At 39.2% G+C, this 18,598-nt stretch overlaps 1 protein-coding gene across 2 annotated transcripts in view; it reads right to left on the reverse strand.

Annotated features, from left to right (window-relative positions):
• The window catches only part of WASHC3 (WASH complex subunit 3), a 48,147-nt gene extending 43,839 nt beyond the window's left edge, over nt 1-4,308 (reverse strand). For both annotated transcript variants that reach the window (XM_081309506.1, XM_081309505.1), the window contains exons 1-2: nt 4,152-4,308; nt 3,509-3,607 (exon numbers count right to left, since the gene is read on the reverse strand). In XM_081309506.1, the coding sequence (XP_081165632.1) occupies nt 3,509-3,607; nt 4,152-4,202 (150 nt within the window). In that variant the 5' untranslated portion in view covers nt 4,203-4,308. The remainder of the gene's footprint in view (nt 1-3,508; nt 3,608-4,151) is intronic.
• Between the last annotated feature and the right edge of the window lie 14,290 nt (nt 4,309-18,598).

The following is an 18,598-nucleotide window of genomic DNA, read 5'->3' on the forward strand; positions in this document are numbered from 1 at the left end:
AGTTTTGTATTCTTATCTTTATTAGAGAACTCTAAAACCAGTATAAATGATGAAAAAAGAGTCCTAGAAATTTGTTTCAAATTTAATTCCAGTTTGAGTTTAGCTATCATTGAAGTTGTTACAGTTTGGGTTTAATTCAAATCAGATCATGTGGGAGAAAAAAAAATTCTTTTTTCATCCAATTCACTTCCAGTTTAAGACATATCAACTGAAGTTCATTTTTATTGTTGTTTTTGAGGGAAAAAGTCATTTGGAGTCTTAAAATTTTAACAAAAACATACTACATGCCTAATGGGTGCTATGAATAAATTAAAAATTATTTCAAAACATCACACTGACTTTAACTTCAAAGAATGGCACTTTACATTTGAATTTAGAATTTATCACATCAAAAAAGACATCAAACCAAATGGACATGGCATAGCAAAAACATGAATCTGAAAAATAGATTTTGAAATAGCTATAAAAATTATGAAATTATGATTATGAAATAAAAATGATGCAAACATGATTGTTATTCAGATCAGAAAGTGCAACCCAAGACAAGAATGAGGCATTTCTGACTTTTCCAGTTAGAAGATATGTTGGAAATCCAGTTCTGCTATTTTCTATCTGTGGCAAATTATTTTCTATCTATGGCAAATTAGAGCCCCTGGTGCAGGTACAAATGTAAGGTACTTGAATATTTGCTGAATGATAAATGACTTAAGCAAACGATTTAAAACTCTTTACATCTTAGTTTCCATATCTGTAAAAGAGGTATGACTAAATTGCTCTCAAAGGGCCATACAACACAGGTAAAGCACTTACTAAAATTCCTAGCACAGAGTAAGCATGTGATAAATATTATTATCTCACCATCTACAATTGACATAAATATTCAAGCTGCTAAAATGTGAATTGTAAAGAATGAGTTATAATCAACCTCAGATTATCATACATAAAGAAGAAGAAGGTTAGAGACTAACAAGATAGTGGAATGGGACTTTGAAGCACTCATCCACCTGCAGAAACATCGATTTGATAAACTATTCCCATATGAACATACCTTTACAAGATAGGGAAGTCAGATAAGAGTATAGTACCTGAGTGTAAAAAGACACACAGAAGGTAGGAAGAACAGTTTTCGAATCACCATCTTTACCTTCTGCCCAGCTCTAGAAGTACAGCATGGAGAGGAATATTCTCCAATTAGAAGGAGGAGAGAAAAGTAAGCATTAGATTTTGCTTACATTTCTTTTTATTTTTTGACTACACACAGGGTCAACCTCAGTAAACGTGGCACTATGCAAGCCTCCATAGTTCCAGAGTCTTGGCCAGTACCCAAAGAATACCGGAAAAAGGAATTCTTGCACACTGTTGGTAGGAATATAAGTAAATTTTTTGGAAAACAATATGAATTTCTTAAAAACAGTGCTTCATATGACCCAGCCATTCCACTACTGGGTGTATATTCAAAGATGTAAAATGAGTATATAGAAGAGATATCTGCACTTACAATGTTCATTGCAGCATTATTCACAATAGCCAAGTTACAGAATCAACCTAAGTATGCATTAACAGATGAATAAAGAAAATGTAATATTTATATATAATGGAATGCTATTCAGACTTTAAAAAGGAAATACTGTCATTTATTATAAGATAGATGAAACTAGAGTATATTATGTTAAAAAATAATAAGTCAGGCACAAAAAGGCAAATATATCACATGATCTCATTTCTATGTGGAAGACTAAATAAAAGTTGAACTCAGACATTAAAATGGTGATAACCCAAGGCTGAGGGAACTGAGGTAGGAAGACTGGAAAGAAGTTGATCAAAGCATACAAAATTCTAGTTAGACAGAAGTAATAAGTTCAACAGATCTACTATAGGTGATGACTGCAAGTAATAACATTACATTGTATCCTTGAAAATTGCTAAGAGAATAGCTTATAAGTGTTCTTATCACAAAAAATTTAGTAGTATGGGAAGAAGTTCATTTATTAAATAGCTTGATGTAGCCATTCCACAACACATTAAAAATATGAAAACATCATGTTATACATCATAGAAATATTCAATTTATATTGTCAATTAAAATAAAGGATAAAAGGCCACAGACTACCCTTACACTTGTTTGTTCAACAAACTTTTTTCTTGAGTTCAAGGAAATACTAAAAAATAGTGACACAGCTAAAATAGTGTGGGGAAGTTGAGGGAGGAACAATAAGAGGTTAAAGAGTGAATAGACAAAACAGTCCTAAAATGCATTTGGAAGAATAGAAGACCCAGAATGGCCAAAGCAATTCTAAGCCAAAAAAGCAATGCTAAAAGCATTGTAATACCTAACTTCAAATTATACTCCAGAGCTATAGCAACAAAGCATGGTACTGGCATGAAAACAGATCAATGGAACAGAAGAGAAGACATAGAAACCCACACATCTACAAGTCACCTGATCCTTGACAAAAGTGTCAAAAACATACACTGGAGAAAAGACAGCCATTTAAAAAAATGGTATTGGGAAAACTGGTTAACCATATGCAGAAGAATGAGACTAGACTTTTACCTCTTTCCTTGCACAAAAGTCAACTCAAAATGGATCAAAGACCTAGGAACTAGAGCGGAAACTATGCAACTCCTAAAAACAGGTAAGGTCAAGAAATTATGCAACTCTTAAAAACATATGGCTGCAGGCTATCAATTATCCTATCTCATTTTTGTCTTGGTGAAAATGCAGAGGAAATTTTGATAATCGACAAAAATAACAGCTGGAATTCTATGCAAGTAAAAATGGTCTTGCTGTCTCCATGCAATTTCACACCTAACAAAAACTAATTGCTAAGGCTTTACCTTATATAAGACAGAATGTTCCAATGGCTCACCTGTGAATTACCTAAAAATCCCATGATTCTTTTTCTTAAATTCAATTTCAACTATGTTTTTCATTTTCCTCCCCATTCTCTTTTTTTGACTATTTTATAAGACAGGGAGAGTCCCTGGATCTAGTACTTCCTTAACTTGGTATTTAACACTACTTCAGAAGTTATTTGCAGAAGGTATTTTTATTTCCATAATGATATTTGATGTCAACATTGTGTTTCTAGGCTATCTCACCCTAGCCACCTTTTATGTCAACAAACGTAAGATAATTTTAATACAAACTATGAATATTTTAAATTAGTATTTTAAAATGTCAATTTGGGGAGGAGAATGAAAAACAAAATTCAAAATTAAAAAATGTTTTAACTGTGAAATTTTGGATTTTCTTTTATTCTCTTTAATCACAAGAAACTTGAGTTAACTCACAAAGGCCTCTAGAATACTCTCATTCAGCAGAGGTAGGGAGCAGAATTGGATGGTAAAGAGTCATAGAGAAGCTAAGAGGTATAAACACCACCATGGATTGACATGAGCCATGTGAATACATAAAGACTATGATTCTTGTTTTACTCCATTTTTCAACCTAAAAATTCTAAGGTGATTTCTAGGCTATTTGAGAAATCAGTATCACAATACCTACCTCCTCACAAACTGTAGAAAAACGGTTGAGGAATTGTACAGTATGCACCACAAACTGATTTAGAAATGCCACCGTTCTTTTCTGTTGAATAGCTGGCACCTGTGTTTTGTAAAAACAAACATGACTCACACAAATGTACACCTTGCAATGTTTGGGGTATTTGGGCACCATAACGGGGCATTTTGCTGTGTGATATGGATTTCTTGGAAGAGTGAGAATAATCGTTAACTTTTTTTCCAAAGCCATGGGTGGAATGTCAGAAAACGACAGAGGCTCTGTAGAAAAGTTTTAGAAGGGCCTCTAGATTCGAATGTTTGTAGGAACAGACACACACACCAACGGGAGGGCCCGCTGGAACAAAAAACATAAGAATCAGAGGTCACAACAGGTCTGTGTCTCCAGGGGATCAACCTTGGGCAGAGAGACACTTGACACGGGATGAGAAGGCGGGAGAGGTGCGTTATCCTCTTAATTGGTTCAGGAAGGACCCCCTTTCAGGCTGAGCTTTGAGATTCTCTTCTTAGGTCAGCAGAAGACAGGGTCAGGGTGGGGCCTGTAGAGGTGGCCTCTCCCTGGTACCCGGGCGTTCCTTCCCCAACCTCCCCCGCCGATGGCCGGAAGTTCAACTGCGTCTTTTACAAACCTTGGTCAGGTCTATGCCTGACCCCATGAGTGGAAGCCCATCTTCATCCATCTCCGCAGCGGCCGGGGGACCCAGAGATCACCCACAAACCCCTCCCAGATGTACCCCGCCCAACCCGGTAACTACGCTCGGAGCCTCGCCGAGTCCCCGCCTCCCGGGCCTTTCTGTCGGAAGGAAAAGCCTCTCCCACCAATCACTCTGCGGCTCCAGGAGAGCCCGCCCCTTCGCTCGGCATTCTGGGGTTTGTAGTTTGTGGTTCGCATTATGACGTCAGCCTCGAGGAGCGCTGTGGAGGATCAGGAGCGCGGCTGCAATTGTAGTAGTAAGATCTTAAAAAACGGAGGTGGAGGCTAAGTAAAAGAAAAAAGAGGTCGGGAGTTGCATCCACTTGAGGTTTTCCCTGCCTAGTCTTGTCATATAATTAACTCTGTCATTCATTTAACATTTTAACATGTTCAAGCCTTACAGTTCACCTTGAAGGGGGGAGGGTCCCTCCACCGCTGATTAAGGAGATGACTGACATACCTCTCCCAGCTTTCACATCCCTCCTTTTTTTTTTCTTTTTTTTTTTTTTTTAACTGAAGGTCAGTTACTACTTAACATACTGCTTAACATTGTGGGAAATGCAAAAATTGGTCAGAGCGAGCTTGCTGCTCTGGAAACGTTTATGCTCTGAAGGAGGATATAAGACCTATATATCCTCTTTAAAATATGAAATAACAAAGTTATGCTAACGTTGAGGCACAAAGCTATGGAAGTGGCTGCTATCCAAAAAGGCAGAACAGTGACCTGGAGAGATCTTTACACCTGGAATTTGGAGATCTTGGTTCAGATTTTAAATGTGTAGTTTACCAGCTTTATGATCCAGGATAAGTCAACTGACCAAAAGTTGGAAACCCTTCTATATAGCAATCGAGATGCTGAGTACTGAAAAGATTGAGGATAATCTCCGCCTTCCAGAAATGTATAGTGTAGAGGATACATGCAGAATTTTGATTTGCACTATCTAGGCAGACATGCAAACAAAACTGTAAAGATGATACAGGCATCCACATGGATGCAAAGTGCTATTGTACTATAGATAAGAAGCACTTCCAGGTGAGCTGAGGAAACCAGAGAAGGTAGACTTAAGCAGCTTCTTAATGATAAGGCGTGTTAAGCAGACAATTTGGGATGGATTTTTGTACAAAGGCACAGAGGCATGGAGTGTGGTATGGAGAAAGGGAAAGCTGATAGTGTCCAAACAAAAGAGCTCAGAAATAGAGAATGGCAGGAAAATGAGGCAGGAGAAGTAGAGATTTAAAAAAAAAAGTTCATTAAAGGCCTTTTTTGTCAGATTTTATACAATAACTTCATGTTTCTCTAAATGTGATCCATGGGCCAACTGCATCAGTTATTTGTGAGTGCTTCTTAAAATGCACATTCCTGAGACTGACCTCAGATAAACTGGATTAGGATCTCTGTTGGATGGGCCTAGAAATCCACATGTTAACCAACCCCAACCCCTGTGGTTATCTGAACCCAAAAAGTTGAACATTCTTTTTATAGGTGATGGGAGTCATTTAAAAATTTTTGAGCAGAGGAGTGACATGATACAGACTTGTTGAAAGGCTAGCAGTGCCTGGGACAGAGATGTGTAACAAATGGTGCAAACAGAAAAGTTGAGTCAAATTGTATGTGTAGAAATGAGAGGTTGAAGTGAGGAAGGATAGATTGAGGAATAGTTTTAAATACACCTCTCTTCATGTCTATGACTAGTTGGACTTCCTTGAATATTTCATTGTTGTCTTTCAACAAACACCTATTGGTCACCTTCCATTTTCTATGTACAGGCATACTTCAGACACATTGTGCGTATCCTTTCAAATTGCTGCAGTAAAGCAAATATCACAATAAAGCATGTCAAACAATTTTTAGTGTATATAAAAGTTACATTTTTACTGTCCTATAGTTTAAATGTGCAATAGCATTATGTCCAAAAATGTACATCTTAATTTTAAAATACTTAATTGCTAAAATATGCTAAGGAACATCTGAATTTTCAGCAAGTCTTAATCCTTTTTGCTGGTGGATGTTCTTGTCTTGAGGTTGATGGCTACTGACTGATTAGGGTAATAGCTGCTAAAGATTAGAGTGACTGTGACAATTTCTTAAAACAACAATGCAGGTTGACACATATTTTCACAAAACATTTCTCAGTAGCATGTTTGATAGCACTTTTCTCACAGTAGATCATCTTTCAAAATTGGCACCAGTCCTCTCAATCAGTGCTGCTGCTGTATCAACTGTTTTCATAATACTTAAAAAAAAATCTCAAGAAACCATTTTCTTTGGTTTTCCATGAGAAACAACTCTTCATCTGTTGATTTGATCAGAAGATTGAACAATTCAGTCTTGAGGCTACATTTCTAATTTTAGTTCTCTTGTTATTTCCACCATAGAACCTTCTCAAAGTCATCCCTGTGGGTTGGAATCAACTTTCAAACTCTCCAAAATTTTTTTCCCGCAGAATCAAACCCAGTGCTAGGCAAGCGCTCCCCACCGAGCCACAACCCTAGCCTTCCTTTAAAGCTTTGAAGCAAGGCAGTGACTTCTCCTCTTTAGCTATGAAGTCGTATGGCATCTTCTTCCCAGATAAGGCTGTCTTGTCTACACAGAAAATAAGGTGTGAGGGTGGCCACCTTCATCAGTGACCTTAGGTAGGTCTTCTGGCTAGCTTGCTTCAGCTTGCACTTTTATGTTATGGAGAAGGCTTCTTTCCTAAAACCCCACCAACCAACCTCTGCTAGCTCCAGACTTTGCTTATGCAGCTTCCTCAATTCGCTCAGCCTAGAATTGAAGAGAGTTAGTTCTCTGGAATAGGCTTTGGCTTAAGGGACTGTCATGGCGGGTTTGAACTTCTATCCAGACATTAAACCTTTGACCATTTCAGCAGTAAGACTTTTTTTCTTTCTTATTATCCCTGTGTTCACTGGAGTAAATCTTTCAGTTTCCTTCAACAATCATTTCTTTGCGTTCAGAACTGGACTGTTTGGTGCAAGAGGTCTAGCTTTTGTCCTTAATTTTCAACATGCTTCCTCACTGAGCTTAATCATTTCTAACTTTTGATTTAAAGAGATATGAGAATCTTCCTTTCACTTGAGCACCAGAGGTCATTGTAGGGCCATTGATTGGTTCAGTTTCAATGTTGTTGGGTCTTGGGGACTAGGAAGAGTTGAGGAGGGAGAGAGACAGAGGTGGTCAGTTGGTGGAGCAGTCAGAACACAAGCAACATTATGGATTAAGTTTGCCATCTTATATTAGAGTGATTTGAGGTACCCCCAAACAATTATAATAGTGGCACCCCAAAACAGTCAAGTGGTGATGAGAGATCTTCGTAATAGGTAAATTAATAATTTAATTATCAACATGTTGACATAAAGACACAGAAGTGACCATATGAAGCTGGAAAAAGGGTGCTGAGAGACTTGCTCTGTGTAGGGTTGCCACAAATCTTCAATTTGTTAAAAAAAAAAAAACCCAAAATATCTGCAAAGCTCAATAAAGCAAACACAATAAAATGAGGCATGCCTGACCTGAACTGTACTAGTGCCACAACTATAAATAAAATAAACATTGTGACAGTTCTAGGCAACTGTACTTAAGTTTTTTCCCCTTGATAAAGTCCATACGATCTGGAATTTTTCCATTAGACTGTAAATTTCTTGGAGCAAGGATTATTCTTTTCTTGTGTCTCTTCAATTAGTAACAGTCACTCTGCTTTTCAGTGAAAAATCATTAATAATTTTAATGTGTAATTTTGAGGGCTTACTGTGGTCCAAGGCTGGTGCCTAGCATTGGAAAACCATCCTACTACCATCCATCCATTCATTAAACATGCATTCCCTACTGTGTGCTAAACACTGTTCTATAAATCAGGGACATAGCAATGAACATAACAGACAAAAATATACCCTTATGAAGGTAAATAGACAAACAAGTAAAAAAAAAAACATTAAATTGCTCACAGTACAAATTGAGAGATAGAAAAATAAAAAGCAATTAATAGTGTAAAGGCATGGCTGAATACACCCTGAAGAGGAGCACCTAACAGATTAATGAAACTGGGGACAGTTTTTCTAGAGGAACTGATACCCGAGCTGAGTTTGAAAGCACAAAAATTAGAAAGGTAAAGAAGAATGGGGATGTGCATTCCACAGTGTATGCAAAGGCACTGAGGTTTGCGCTTTCAGAGATTTAAACATTCCAGGTAAGAATACCCCTGCCCTGGCCTATCCATCATTTTGGTAGGAATGAAGACAATACTTATTCTTGGCAAGAATCCTACCTTTTCCTCCTTCACTACCTCTCTTAAGACCATCATAGTTAGTTCTGGACTCTGGTGACATCACTCATTCTTCAGACCCAAACTTATATGGCTTTCTTCATCCATCACCTTATCCTTCCCCAACTTCCAGTCTCCTAATCTGCCAAAAAGAAATTAGTCTCTAGTGAAATCCCCATTTCTTAACCTCTTCTTTGATCATTACTCTCTTCTAGCTCCCAACATGACTGTTCACACAGCTTCCTGTGCAGTTTGCAGTTCTTTTCTCATCCACTTAATCCTTGCATTATTTGGATAGGAGGTACATATTGCTCCTCATTGCTTCCAGACCATTATCCTTTCTTTTCCCTTAAAAGTGGCCCACAGTTCTGATTTCATGCTGTGAAATATAGATGATATCCTTGAAACCATCCTCCCTGCTTTGCTGCTATGCGTTGCTTTTTGATTTTCTATAATTTTTCTGGTACCCTGGTCTCTTTTTTTTTCTTTGAGAGAGAGAGAGAGAGAGAGAGAGAGAGAGAGAGAGAGAGAGAGAGAATTTTTTAATATTTATTTTTTAGTTTTCGGCGGACACAACATCTTTGTTAGTATGTGGTGCTGAGGATCGAACCCGGGCCGCACGCATGCCAGGCGAGCGCGCTACCGCTTGAGCCACATCCCCAGCCCCTAAGTCTCTTAATTTCTTAACTCTCCTCCAGTGTTATTGTTCTCCACTTTCCTACTTCAGCCATACTGTCCTTTTCATCTTTCCTTTCACCTTTTAATGGTGTTTTTGCTGAGTACATCAACATCAGTCACTATCAATGCCTCTAAAACTGCAGGCTTTTTTTAATCCCACAAATTTTAATTTCTGAAAAAGTAAGTATTAGTCTCTATAACCCACTGAAGCAAAAGGCTTGATTTCTTTCTTTCTTTATTTTTTGTTACTGGGGATTGAACCCAAGGGTGCTCAACCACTGAGCCACATCTCCAGTATTTTTAGCCCTTTTATTTACGTGTGTTATTTTGACAGTGTCTCACTAAATTGATTTGGGCCTTCCTAAGTTTCTGAGGCTGACTTTGAATTTGCAATCATCCTGCCTCAGCCTCCTGAACCCCTGGGATTACAGTCTTGTATCATCATACCAGCTCCTTTCTTATTCTTTTTATGAAACACAAAAAGGTCCTGGAGGCTACAAATGGTATACCCATGTGTGACTGGGCCATTTCTTGCTTTGACCTCAAGAGAAGACAATGTGAGGGAATTTCAAATACTGGCTATATAACAGGGTGGCTGTGACTGGGTTTTTGTCTGTAAGTACAGGAAGCTCTTGGTGGTGACCTGTGAGGCTCTCAGATAGTTAGCGTATTTGGTGGTTGGTGTTCTACATTGTCATGGAGCACGCAGGTGGGACAGAGCTATGGCATCACATCCCGGAGGCTGATGGCATGTTGGAGGGGGAGACCCAGAAACTGTTCAGGCAAATAGTACTGTGAGCTACTGCCTTGAAAAGAGTGTCATTCATCTAGACCTGAAAGTGGAGAATATCCTGGTAGATGCCAGAGGCAGCATCAAACACATTGATTTTGGCCTGAACACCAGGTTCATGGTTGGGCACAAGCTGAACAATTTCTGGGGCACACTCCCAATACCTTGCCCCTAAAGTCATCCAGAGGGAAAAATAAAAGGGCCCCTGGGTGTCATTCTATATTTTTTGGTGACAAGGAGATGCCCTTTATGGGGACTAATGATAAGCAGTTGAAGGAGTCAGTAGTACATGCCAGGTACAACATGCCCTTGCATGTTTCTGAGAAAGCATGGAGCCTCACCAATCAAATACTGAGGCCCACAGTGGAACAAATCATGGGGCACCCATGGCTGGGCCAGGGTGAAGAATATTTCCTAGTCATTCTAGTGAGTCACTCCCCAAACACCAGGACCTCACAATTGTGACAGTCATGACATATAATACTGGAGTGCCCATGGCAAAATAAAACTATGATGAGAGGAGGGCTACACACCTGACACTCCAGCACCAGAGAATCTGGGGGTGGGTTGCATGTTCCTGGTGAAGTCTAAGTGTCAGGGACTTGGACCTTGCCCAGGCCTCAAGAATCCTTCCAATGTCCCCCTAAAGAGGAATGTCAAGTGAGCCTTCCCTTCCCACCTTCTCCTTGCCCTGTGAGCAGCAGCTGCCTAAGGAGGCCAAGCAGCCAGGGCAGAAGGGCAGTGGAAGAGCAAGCAAGCCTGCCATTCATCTCCACTTCCTGCATGTGAGGACCCTTACGCCCCTCAAAGGCTCCCAGCATGACCTTGTGCCCCATGTGTCCAACCTCTTGAGTCTCCTCAGTAGGTGGGTCACTGGACACAACAGCAGTTCCTCCTGAGGTACCGCCACAGGACAAACCCATGACAATAGCAAGGGCTGGAAGGGGGTGACTACGAGGATCACCACTTGTATTCAACAACTGTGTTCAATTCAGGCTGGCATTCAGAAAAAAAAGTGGCTCCAATGAAAGGTGGATAGAACTGTCCTAGATTCAGAAACAAAGAAAACCAATGGACAGCCAGAAGACTCTCAGCTCTGTGGATCCTGATGTCACGGCTTGGGCATTGGTCAGGTTTGGACTCAGATACAGGAGTGAGCAAACTGGGTTAGGCTTTTCCACATGGATCCCAGACAGGAGTGCATCTGGATCCAACAGGAATCTCCTCTGCCTCCACATTCAAGAGACATCAGAGACTTGTCCCAGGGACACATCTCCCTGTCCTACTCTTCTCTGTCCTTTCTCCCATTATTCCGGAATAGTGGAGATGGCTCTTAATAAATTTCTGTTTCTCAAAAATTGTATAATAAAATTGCTGTCCCAAAGGTTTTTTAAAAATAAGCATATTTTAAAAAATAAGAAAAGAAGGAGGCTTCAGGGCAAGGGCAGGAGACCGGGGCTGTCTTCTCCAAGGGCTAGATAGACCACTATGCCTCCCTTTTCTGTTCAGTGAGCCCATGTAGATGAGGACTCGGTTTCACTGAGCTAGTAGAGATGGAGATTCTCCCCTTGAGCCAGTGTAGATTTGATACACTTTGAGCTGGTTGCTTTGGCTAGAGGAATCCCTTTCCTATCTTCAGGTACCTCCTGAGGTGTGTGGCAGCTGGGCTCCCAGTTGCTCCTGCTGGCTGCTTCTCCCACCACTCATCTCCAAGATCCTCTGCCATCTCCAAACCGGACTCAATGTGAACGGACCATCAGGGGAAGGCAGCCATTGGCAGGGAATCCTGCTGCAGGGGAGCTGGGGCCCTGTCCTTTTCATCTTCAATCCCTAGAACTTGTCACTGTTAATAATTTCATCCTTCCATATTTAAAATTTGAAGCATCCATGGTATGGCCATTTCCTCCCATCTTTCTAACTCACTCTTTTGACAGTTCTTTGAGCCTTCAGAAGTGTACTTTTTCAGTGTTCCTTGATTCCCTCAAGCCCTTACTTCCCTTCTTATCCAGTGAAGATCATGTGCTTCCTTATAATCTCTCCATAAACCTGGCTCTGCCTTCCTTCGTCATTCCTGGCAAAGCCTAGTTAATGTTCTGTTTTATCTGTAATGGCTATCAGTAGTATACAACCCATGTTGCCTGGCCCTATCCAGACCCCCTTTCATTTTAAATCATGTTCTCTTAAGGTTAGATCTTGCACATGCTTCCACTTACGGGTCTTTTTCTTACCCACATCAGAGTCTTTACACCTTGTCTTCCTTCGACTACTATGCATACACTGTCTTACTCTTAGCTAAGCCCGGGTCCTCTGCCTATGCTCTAGATACTACTTCAGTGATTGTTTCCACTCCCCCCTGCATCAACATTTCCTTTTTGTTGAATAATTCCCAGCAAAATACAAACATACTATTTCCCCTATTTTCATCAGATAAATCTCTTGACTATACTCCCTTCTTTCAGAATTCTTCAAAAGATTGTACACCCTCACTTTCTTCAATTTCTTTCTTTCTATTTGCTGAATTTCCCTAATAAGTCCCCCTACTGTATGCTGTGACAGCATGGCCAAATCTAAGAAACCAGTAAGGGGCAAAGGGGGATTAAGAAAGACAAACAATCACTAATAGAGAGAAAGTGGGGACCAGCTGGGACACTGTCCTCTGATGAAGGAACAATGACCCAGCATTAGTACAGCACATCTATTATATAGATTTTATCATCAAAAGGTTATTTGTGGAAAAGTTTTTGCAAAGCAGGCAGTCTTAAAGGTCACAGTGCTTGTGAGACATTGTGATTATCTTTTCTTTGGCAGGGCAGGGGAGAAGAGTACTGGGGATTGAACTCAGAGGCACTTGACCACTGAGCCACATTTCCAGCCTTATTTTGTATTTTTATTTAGAGACAGGTTCTCACTGAGTTGCTTAGCAACTCGCTAAATTGCTGATGCTGGCTTTGAACTTGAGATCCTTCTGCCTTTGCCTCCTGAACCACTGGGGTTACAGGCATGTGCACCTGGCTATGGTTATCTTATTATGTTCAGAGCTCTCTATGCTCGCAGCTGGTGTCTGAGCTCAAGGTCAAGACTGATGTAGCTCCATGCCTTTGCACAGAGCTTCCTTAGGCAGGGCATCACCATAGCGATTGGGCAATCTTGTCCTGAATCATTGCACAGAAAGTTCCTAGAGCAACGCAGCCACAGCCATGAGGCAGTGAGAGACCATGACCCAAGTCACTGCTCTCCAAAACTGTATATACAAATTGGTGATTTCCAGGCCACCACTGACCTCCATGATGCTAAATCCATTGGTCAATTCTTACTTTTCCACCTTGACCTTTAAGTAACATTTAATAAAGTTGATTACATTCTCCTGTTTGGACTATCAAAATTCATCTTTCTGGAAAGCAAATCTTTCATGATTTAATTTTTCCTATGCTGGACACCACTTCTCAGTTTCATTTGCTGGTTCTCCCTCGTTTTCCCAATATCTAGTTTCCCATATTTATGTAACTAGTACAGATATTTTATTTAGAAGCCAGATGCAGAATGATCAAGGTGGAACTTTGATATTTAAAAGTTATGTGGGAGCTTGTTCACACAGAACTTTGTATGCTGTTGTAAGGACTTTGGTTGTCACACTGTGTGAGATGGGATGCCATGGAAGATCTGGAGTGATACATGATGGAAGCCATTGAAGAATTTTAAGCACTTTGGAGCACTATGAAAATTCTTTCTCCTTACTAAAATCATTTCCTCCACTTTTACTTTCTCAGGAATCTTGAGGTTGGAAGATAGGCCTCAGTAATTTATTTTTGTGATTGAGGTCCCTGTGGACCCAGCTCTGTCCCACCAGTTAATACTATTGGCCAGGTCTCCTAGTGTCTGAGGCTTGCCTTTCCACCGTCTTGCACCCAGACCAGGCTCTTCTGCCTGGGTATGGCAATGCTCAGTCTCTCCTCACCTATGTCCCTCCAGACATAGACATTTTTATGGAATTTATTTCACTGAAGTTATAAAACATCTGATGATTTCAACAGCTCCATGGAAAAGTAAAGTTTTGTTTCATCTGGTTATTTCTTGTTATTATCACTGATTTGAAAGGCTCACATCTTTCTAGACCCTAACCAATAGTATAAGTTTTATTGCCTTATTCTAGAGCTTTCCCTGACTCACCAAAAATAGTTTACTTGTTCTTCTGAGTATATGTATCCACAGCATGCTCTGCTTAACTTTATCTCGGCACACATTCCACTAGCCTGTTGACTAGAATGCCCACAGATTGTTAATTTAGGGCAGAGATTCTTCTGTGTTCACTAAGTCCTAGCCCAATGTCTGTTCTATAATAAACCCTCAGATAAATATCTGTTCAATAATGTTTGGGTCTAAGGACTCATGTACTTCCACACCTTATTTTATCTTCCATGAACCTTGATTTAGGCAGGACTTACAACTCTGGGTACTCAATCAGCCTTCTTGAGAAGACTCTTCAACTGGTCAGCCTAATCTTCCTCTCCAGACCCAAGAGAGGCTCCCAGCTACGGAAATGGAAATTGGGGAGGGAGTCCCTGGTTCTGAATAAGTAGCATATAAATATATTTAGTAGTATACATATATTTCTCTATATATCATAGGACTATAGAAATATGAACTTCTCAGTTGGTCAAAAGACAAAATTTTTTTAAAAAGTGGTTTGACATCTTAAAAAAAGAATTCTAGGGAGGGGAGGGGAGGGGGGATAGTGGAGAATGGGATAGACAGCAGAATACATCAGTCACCAGAAAGGCAATTTGTAAATCAATGGAAATGTAACTGATGTGACACAGCAATCTGTATACGGGGTAAAAATGGGAGTTCATAACCCACTTGAATCAATCTGTGAAATACGGTATATTAAGAACTATGTAATGTTTTGAACAACCAACAATAAAATAAAAAAAATAAAATATGTAAAACTGAGAAAAAAAAAGAATTCTAATATAAGATGTGAAGAGTGGCAATTTCTCTCTGCCTCCTAGGAGCCTCAATGATTACTGTTCATCAATCATCCATAGCTCTTGACAACTGTGCCACATTTTAATAACTGAATTTCCAGATCTATTAAAAACTATAGGCTTTGGCCATCTGCCAGAATTCCTCTGAAATATGTACTCTTTCCTTTAGACTTTCTCTTGCTGGTAAAAATTAAAATGCATCACTGGATTGCCAGATTTCACTTACTGCTATGAATATTGGAGGCAAAACAAGTAGTAATGAATATTGATTTCAAAGGACAGAGATTATATAAGCCACATACATCTATTCATTCAATTAAAAAAATCTCTTAATTTTTTTCCATTATCTTCAATTGTTACATTGTTTTCATGGCACATTACTAGAAAATTACTGTTATTTAATTTTATCATAGGTAAATTCTTACATAGGGGAAAGGATGAGAAATGGGTCCCTAGTATTTCTTTTGTGTTTCTCCCTTACTCTGTTTTCAGGATGGAACCCCCTTAGAGGGGCAGGGTGTTGGTTCATATTCATGGGGAAGTAAAATTAAACATTCCTCACTCCTATCCCCTTCCCCACTTCCCAAACCTTAGGAGTAATGTAAATTGTCTGTTGAGACTTGGTTAAGTGAAGGAATCTAGCCAGTTTAGTTCAATGTATTAATAATTCACTATTTCAACTAAAAGGGGATCAGAAGAGTAAAGGGACCAGGGGGATAGAGGAGGAGAGGGAAAGGGAAAATATTGGGGAATGATATTGGGAAAATTATATTATTATACTGTATGCATGTATGAGTATATGACAACAAATCTCACAATTTGGACAACAAATGATAACAAATCCCACAATTTTTTACTGGTGCATTATAGTTGCACTATGAATGCACCAGTAAAAAATGAAAAAAAAAAAGAATTCAGTTTCAGGCAACTCCTTTTAAGTGTCCTGACTTTCCTAACTTCACTCACAAAGTTGGGTTGTAAGCTTATATTCTGTAGGCAGAAGACTACATTCTTCTCTGGAAAACCAAATGACTCAAAATAAGAAACCTAAAGACATTCACAGTCAGGAAGCCCCCAATAAAATGATAGAGAGCCTAATAATTATTCTTTGAGAAGGTTCAAAAAAGGTCTATCTCATTTGTACTCACGGGACTCATCATGTACTCAGTTGTACTCATCATGCCATGCAGAGGCACAGGGAAACACAGATTGTGGATGGAAGTCAGAAGACAGAGCAAGGGGATGTCTAGGCCTAGGAGTCTTTGTTGAAAAGGCAGGGCAGGCTAACAGTTTAGGATTGACTAGTTTGAATAATTCTGATAAGTTGTGGAATATAGGAGCTGTCTCTAGTTGTCTAGTACCTGGACCTACATTGATTTAGTGCAGGAGAAATATTGGCTTGGTGCATAAGAATAGGAGTGCTTTTGGGATCTGGGCTCAGGACTGATTGGTTTGCACACCAAAGACATGCTATGAAGTAAGCAGGTTACTATCTTTAGGAATTAGCAAGTTTTCGAACAGACAATCTGTCTTGGTTCTATAACGCCACAAGTGCTAGGATACCAAGGATACAGAGAAAATAATATAGTTCCTATAATTGGCCTAATAGATAAAACATGGTATTTAAGAAAACATGGAACTGTAATCTTTCTGTATATAAGCTTAATTTAGGTCATACTGTTGGTTTCAGCAAGGCATCTCACTCCTGAGTTCGGGATCTCATTGATTTGATTTCTCAAGAAGTGACCAGAAGGGTAGGAGTGGCTGCTGTCTGGCTTTGCAAGCCAGTGGGGAAGGCATTCGCAGAGGGGAGTCTAAGCATTCCTGACCCAGTCTCTGTTTCAGCAACCCTGAAACACTCCTCCTCTCTCTTCAGAGGAACTGGTGCTCCAAGTTCCTCAGTAAGGATATGCTATAGAAACCCAAGTGTCTGAACTTCCCTGCTTTAGAAGGTGAAAACCATGAAGCTACTTTGTTTTTTAATCATTATACCCACAATACCCATAATACCTGGCACATTCTACCTTCATCTTTTCATGACCATGGGGTGTTCCAACCTCTTTATAATCTCTTTGAGGTCAGTAGCATTGTTACCTATTATACATGAACACACTATACGATATAATTTGGACAATATAATTCCCTAGTATTTCCCCTTTCTCTCCCCTCCTCCCTCTCCAGTCCTTTTCTTCTACTCTACTGATCTCCCTATGATTTTCATGAGATTCCCCCTACCTTTTTTCCCCTCTCTAGCTTCTACATGAAAGAAAACATCCATATCTTTTTGTTTTGAATCACAACCATGCAAAATCATTTTTGTTTATATTCTCTTACAACCATGACAGAGCCAGTTAATATCTGCTTATTTTTAAGTTAAGCAATTATTATAAAAGTGCTGTTGGGCTGAGGATGCAGCTCAGTGATGAGCACTTATCTAGCATGCATGAGGCCCTGAGTTCAATCCCCCATACTGGAAAAAAAAAAAAAAGTGATATATTTATCATGGAAAACTTAGAAGTAAACTAAATGCATTGGAGAGGGAAATGTCATCCACATCACTCATCTTAATACTAATTTTACCATTTTTTAAAAATAGGGCCTTGAATTTGGGGTAAAATTGGGAGTTCATAACCCACTTCAATCTAATGTATGAAATATGATATGTCAAGAGCTTTGTAATATTGTGAACAACCAATAAAAAAAAATAAAATTAAAAAAAAATAGGGCCTTGATTATCTTGAGTTGACTATTTCATTTTTTTTTTCTTTTCCGCTAGTGGGATTAGAAATGAAGTGGCTTTTAGTCATGAGTCTTTCTTAGCTTTGCACACGTATAGCACTCGGTCCTCTTCAAAGAATAACCCTATTTATTTAAAAAAAGGCATCGAATGATGCCACTATCAGCTGCTTCTAATTAACCCCTCCTGGCTGTTTTAGTAAATGACTCAGCACCTGGCCTTCTTAAAGCAGTCAGGTTGTTTTGAATCACAACCATGTAAAATCATTAAAAGTACTCTAGATGTTCAACATCAACATTTCTTCCTAAAGTCTTGTTTCTGGAGTCCAAATAGTTTGAGTCTTGGTATTACCTTTTGAAAAAGGACAACAGAAATTTTGAACCTCAGTCTAGGAAAGTGGTTCATAATATTTTGCAGAATCTTTTATTTATTTTGCAATCCTAGGGATTAAACCCAGGACACTGCATATGCTGTACCAGAGTTCCATCCTCAGTGTAAGAAGCCCCTTTAAAAAAATGTATATATTTTTTATTTTGAGACAGTTTGGCTAGGTTGCTGAGGTTGACCTCAAACTTGCAATCCTCTTGCTTCACCCTCTAGTTATTGGGATTATGGGTGTGTACCACCACAAAGAAGCCCGTTTATATGTAAGAACACAGGGCAATTATGGCTGGACATCTAGTATTCATTGAGTAAACACATATACATTGTTGAGGGAGAGTTAAAATAAGAGTATTAAATGAAAATTGGTGAGCTATATTGGGAATTTGTCTTTAAAATCCCTATTTTCATTCAAATATAACTCTCCCTTTTATTTTCCAGCTAGATTCAATTAATTTCCCTAATACATCCTGCCTTAGAAAGTCTTACCTTATATATCATAGGTAGGATATATAAGGTTCAAGTATTCTGGTTTTCACTTGAATTCTATAG

Source organism: Spermophilus citellus, assembly GCF_964194105.1.
Source record: "Spermophilus citellus genome assembly, chromosome: 10".
Lineage (NCBI taxonomy): Eukaryota > Metazoa > Chordata > Mammalia > Rodentia > Sciuridae > Spermophilus > Spermophilus citellus.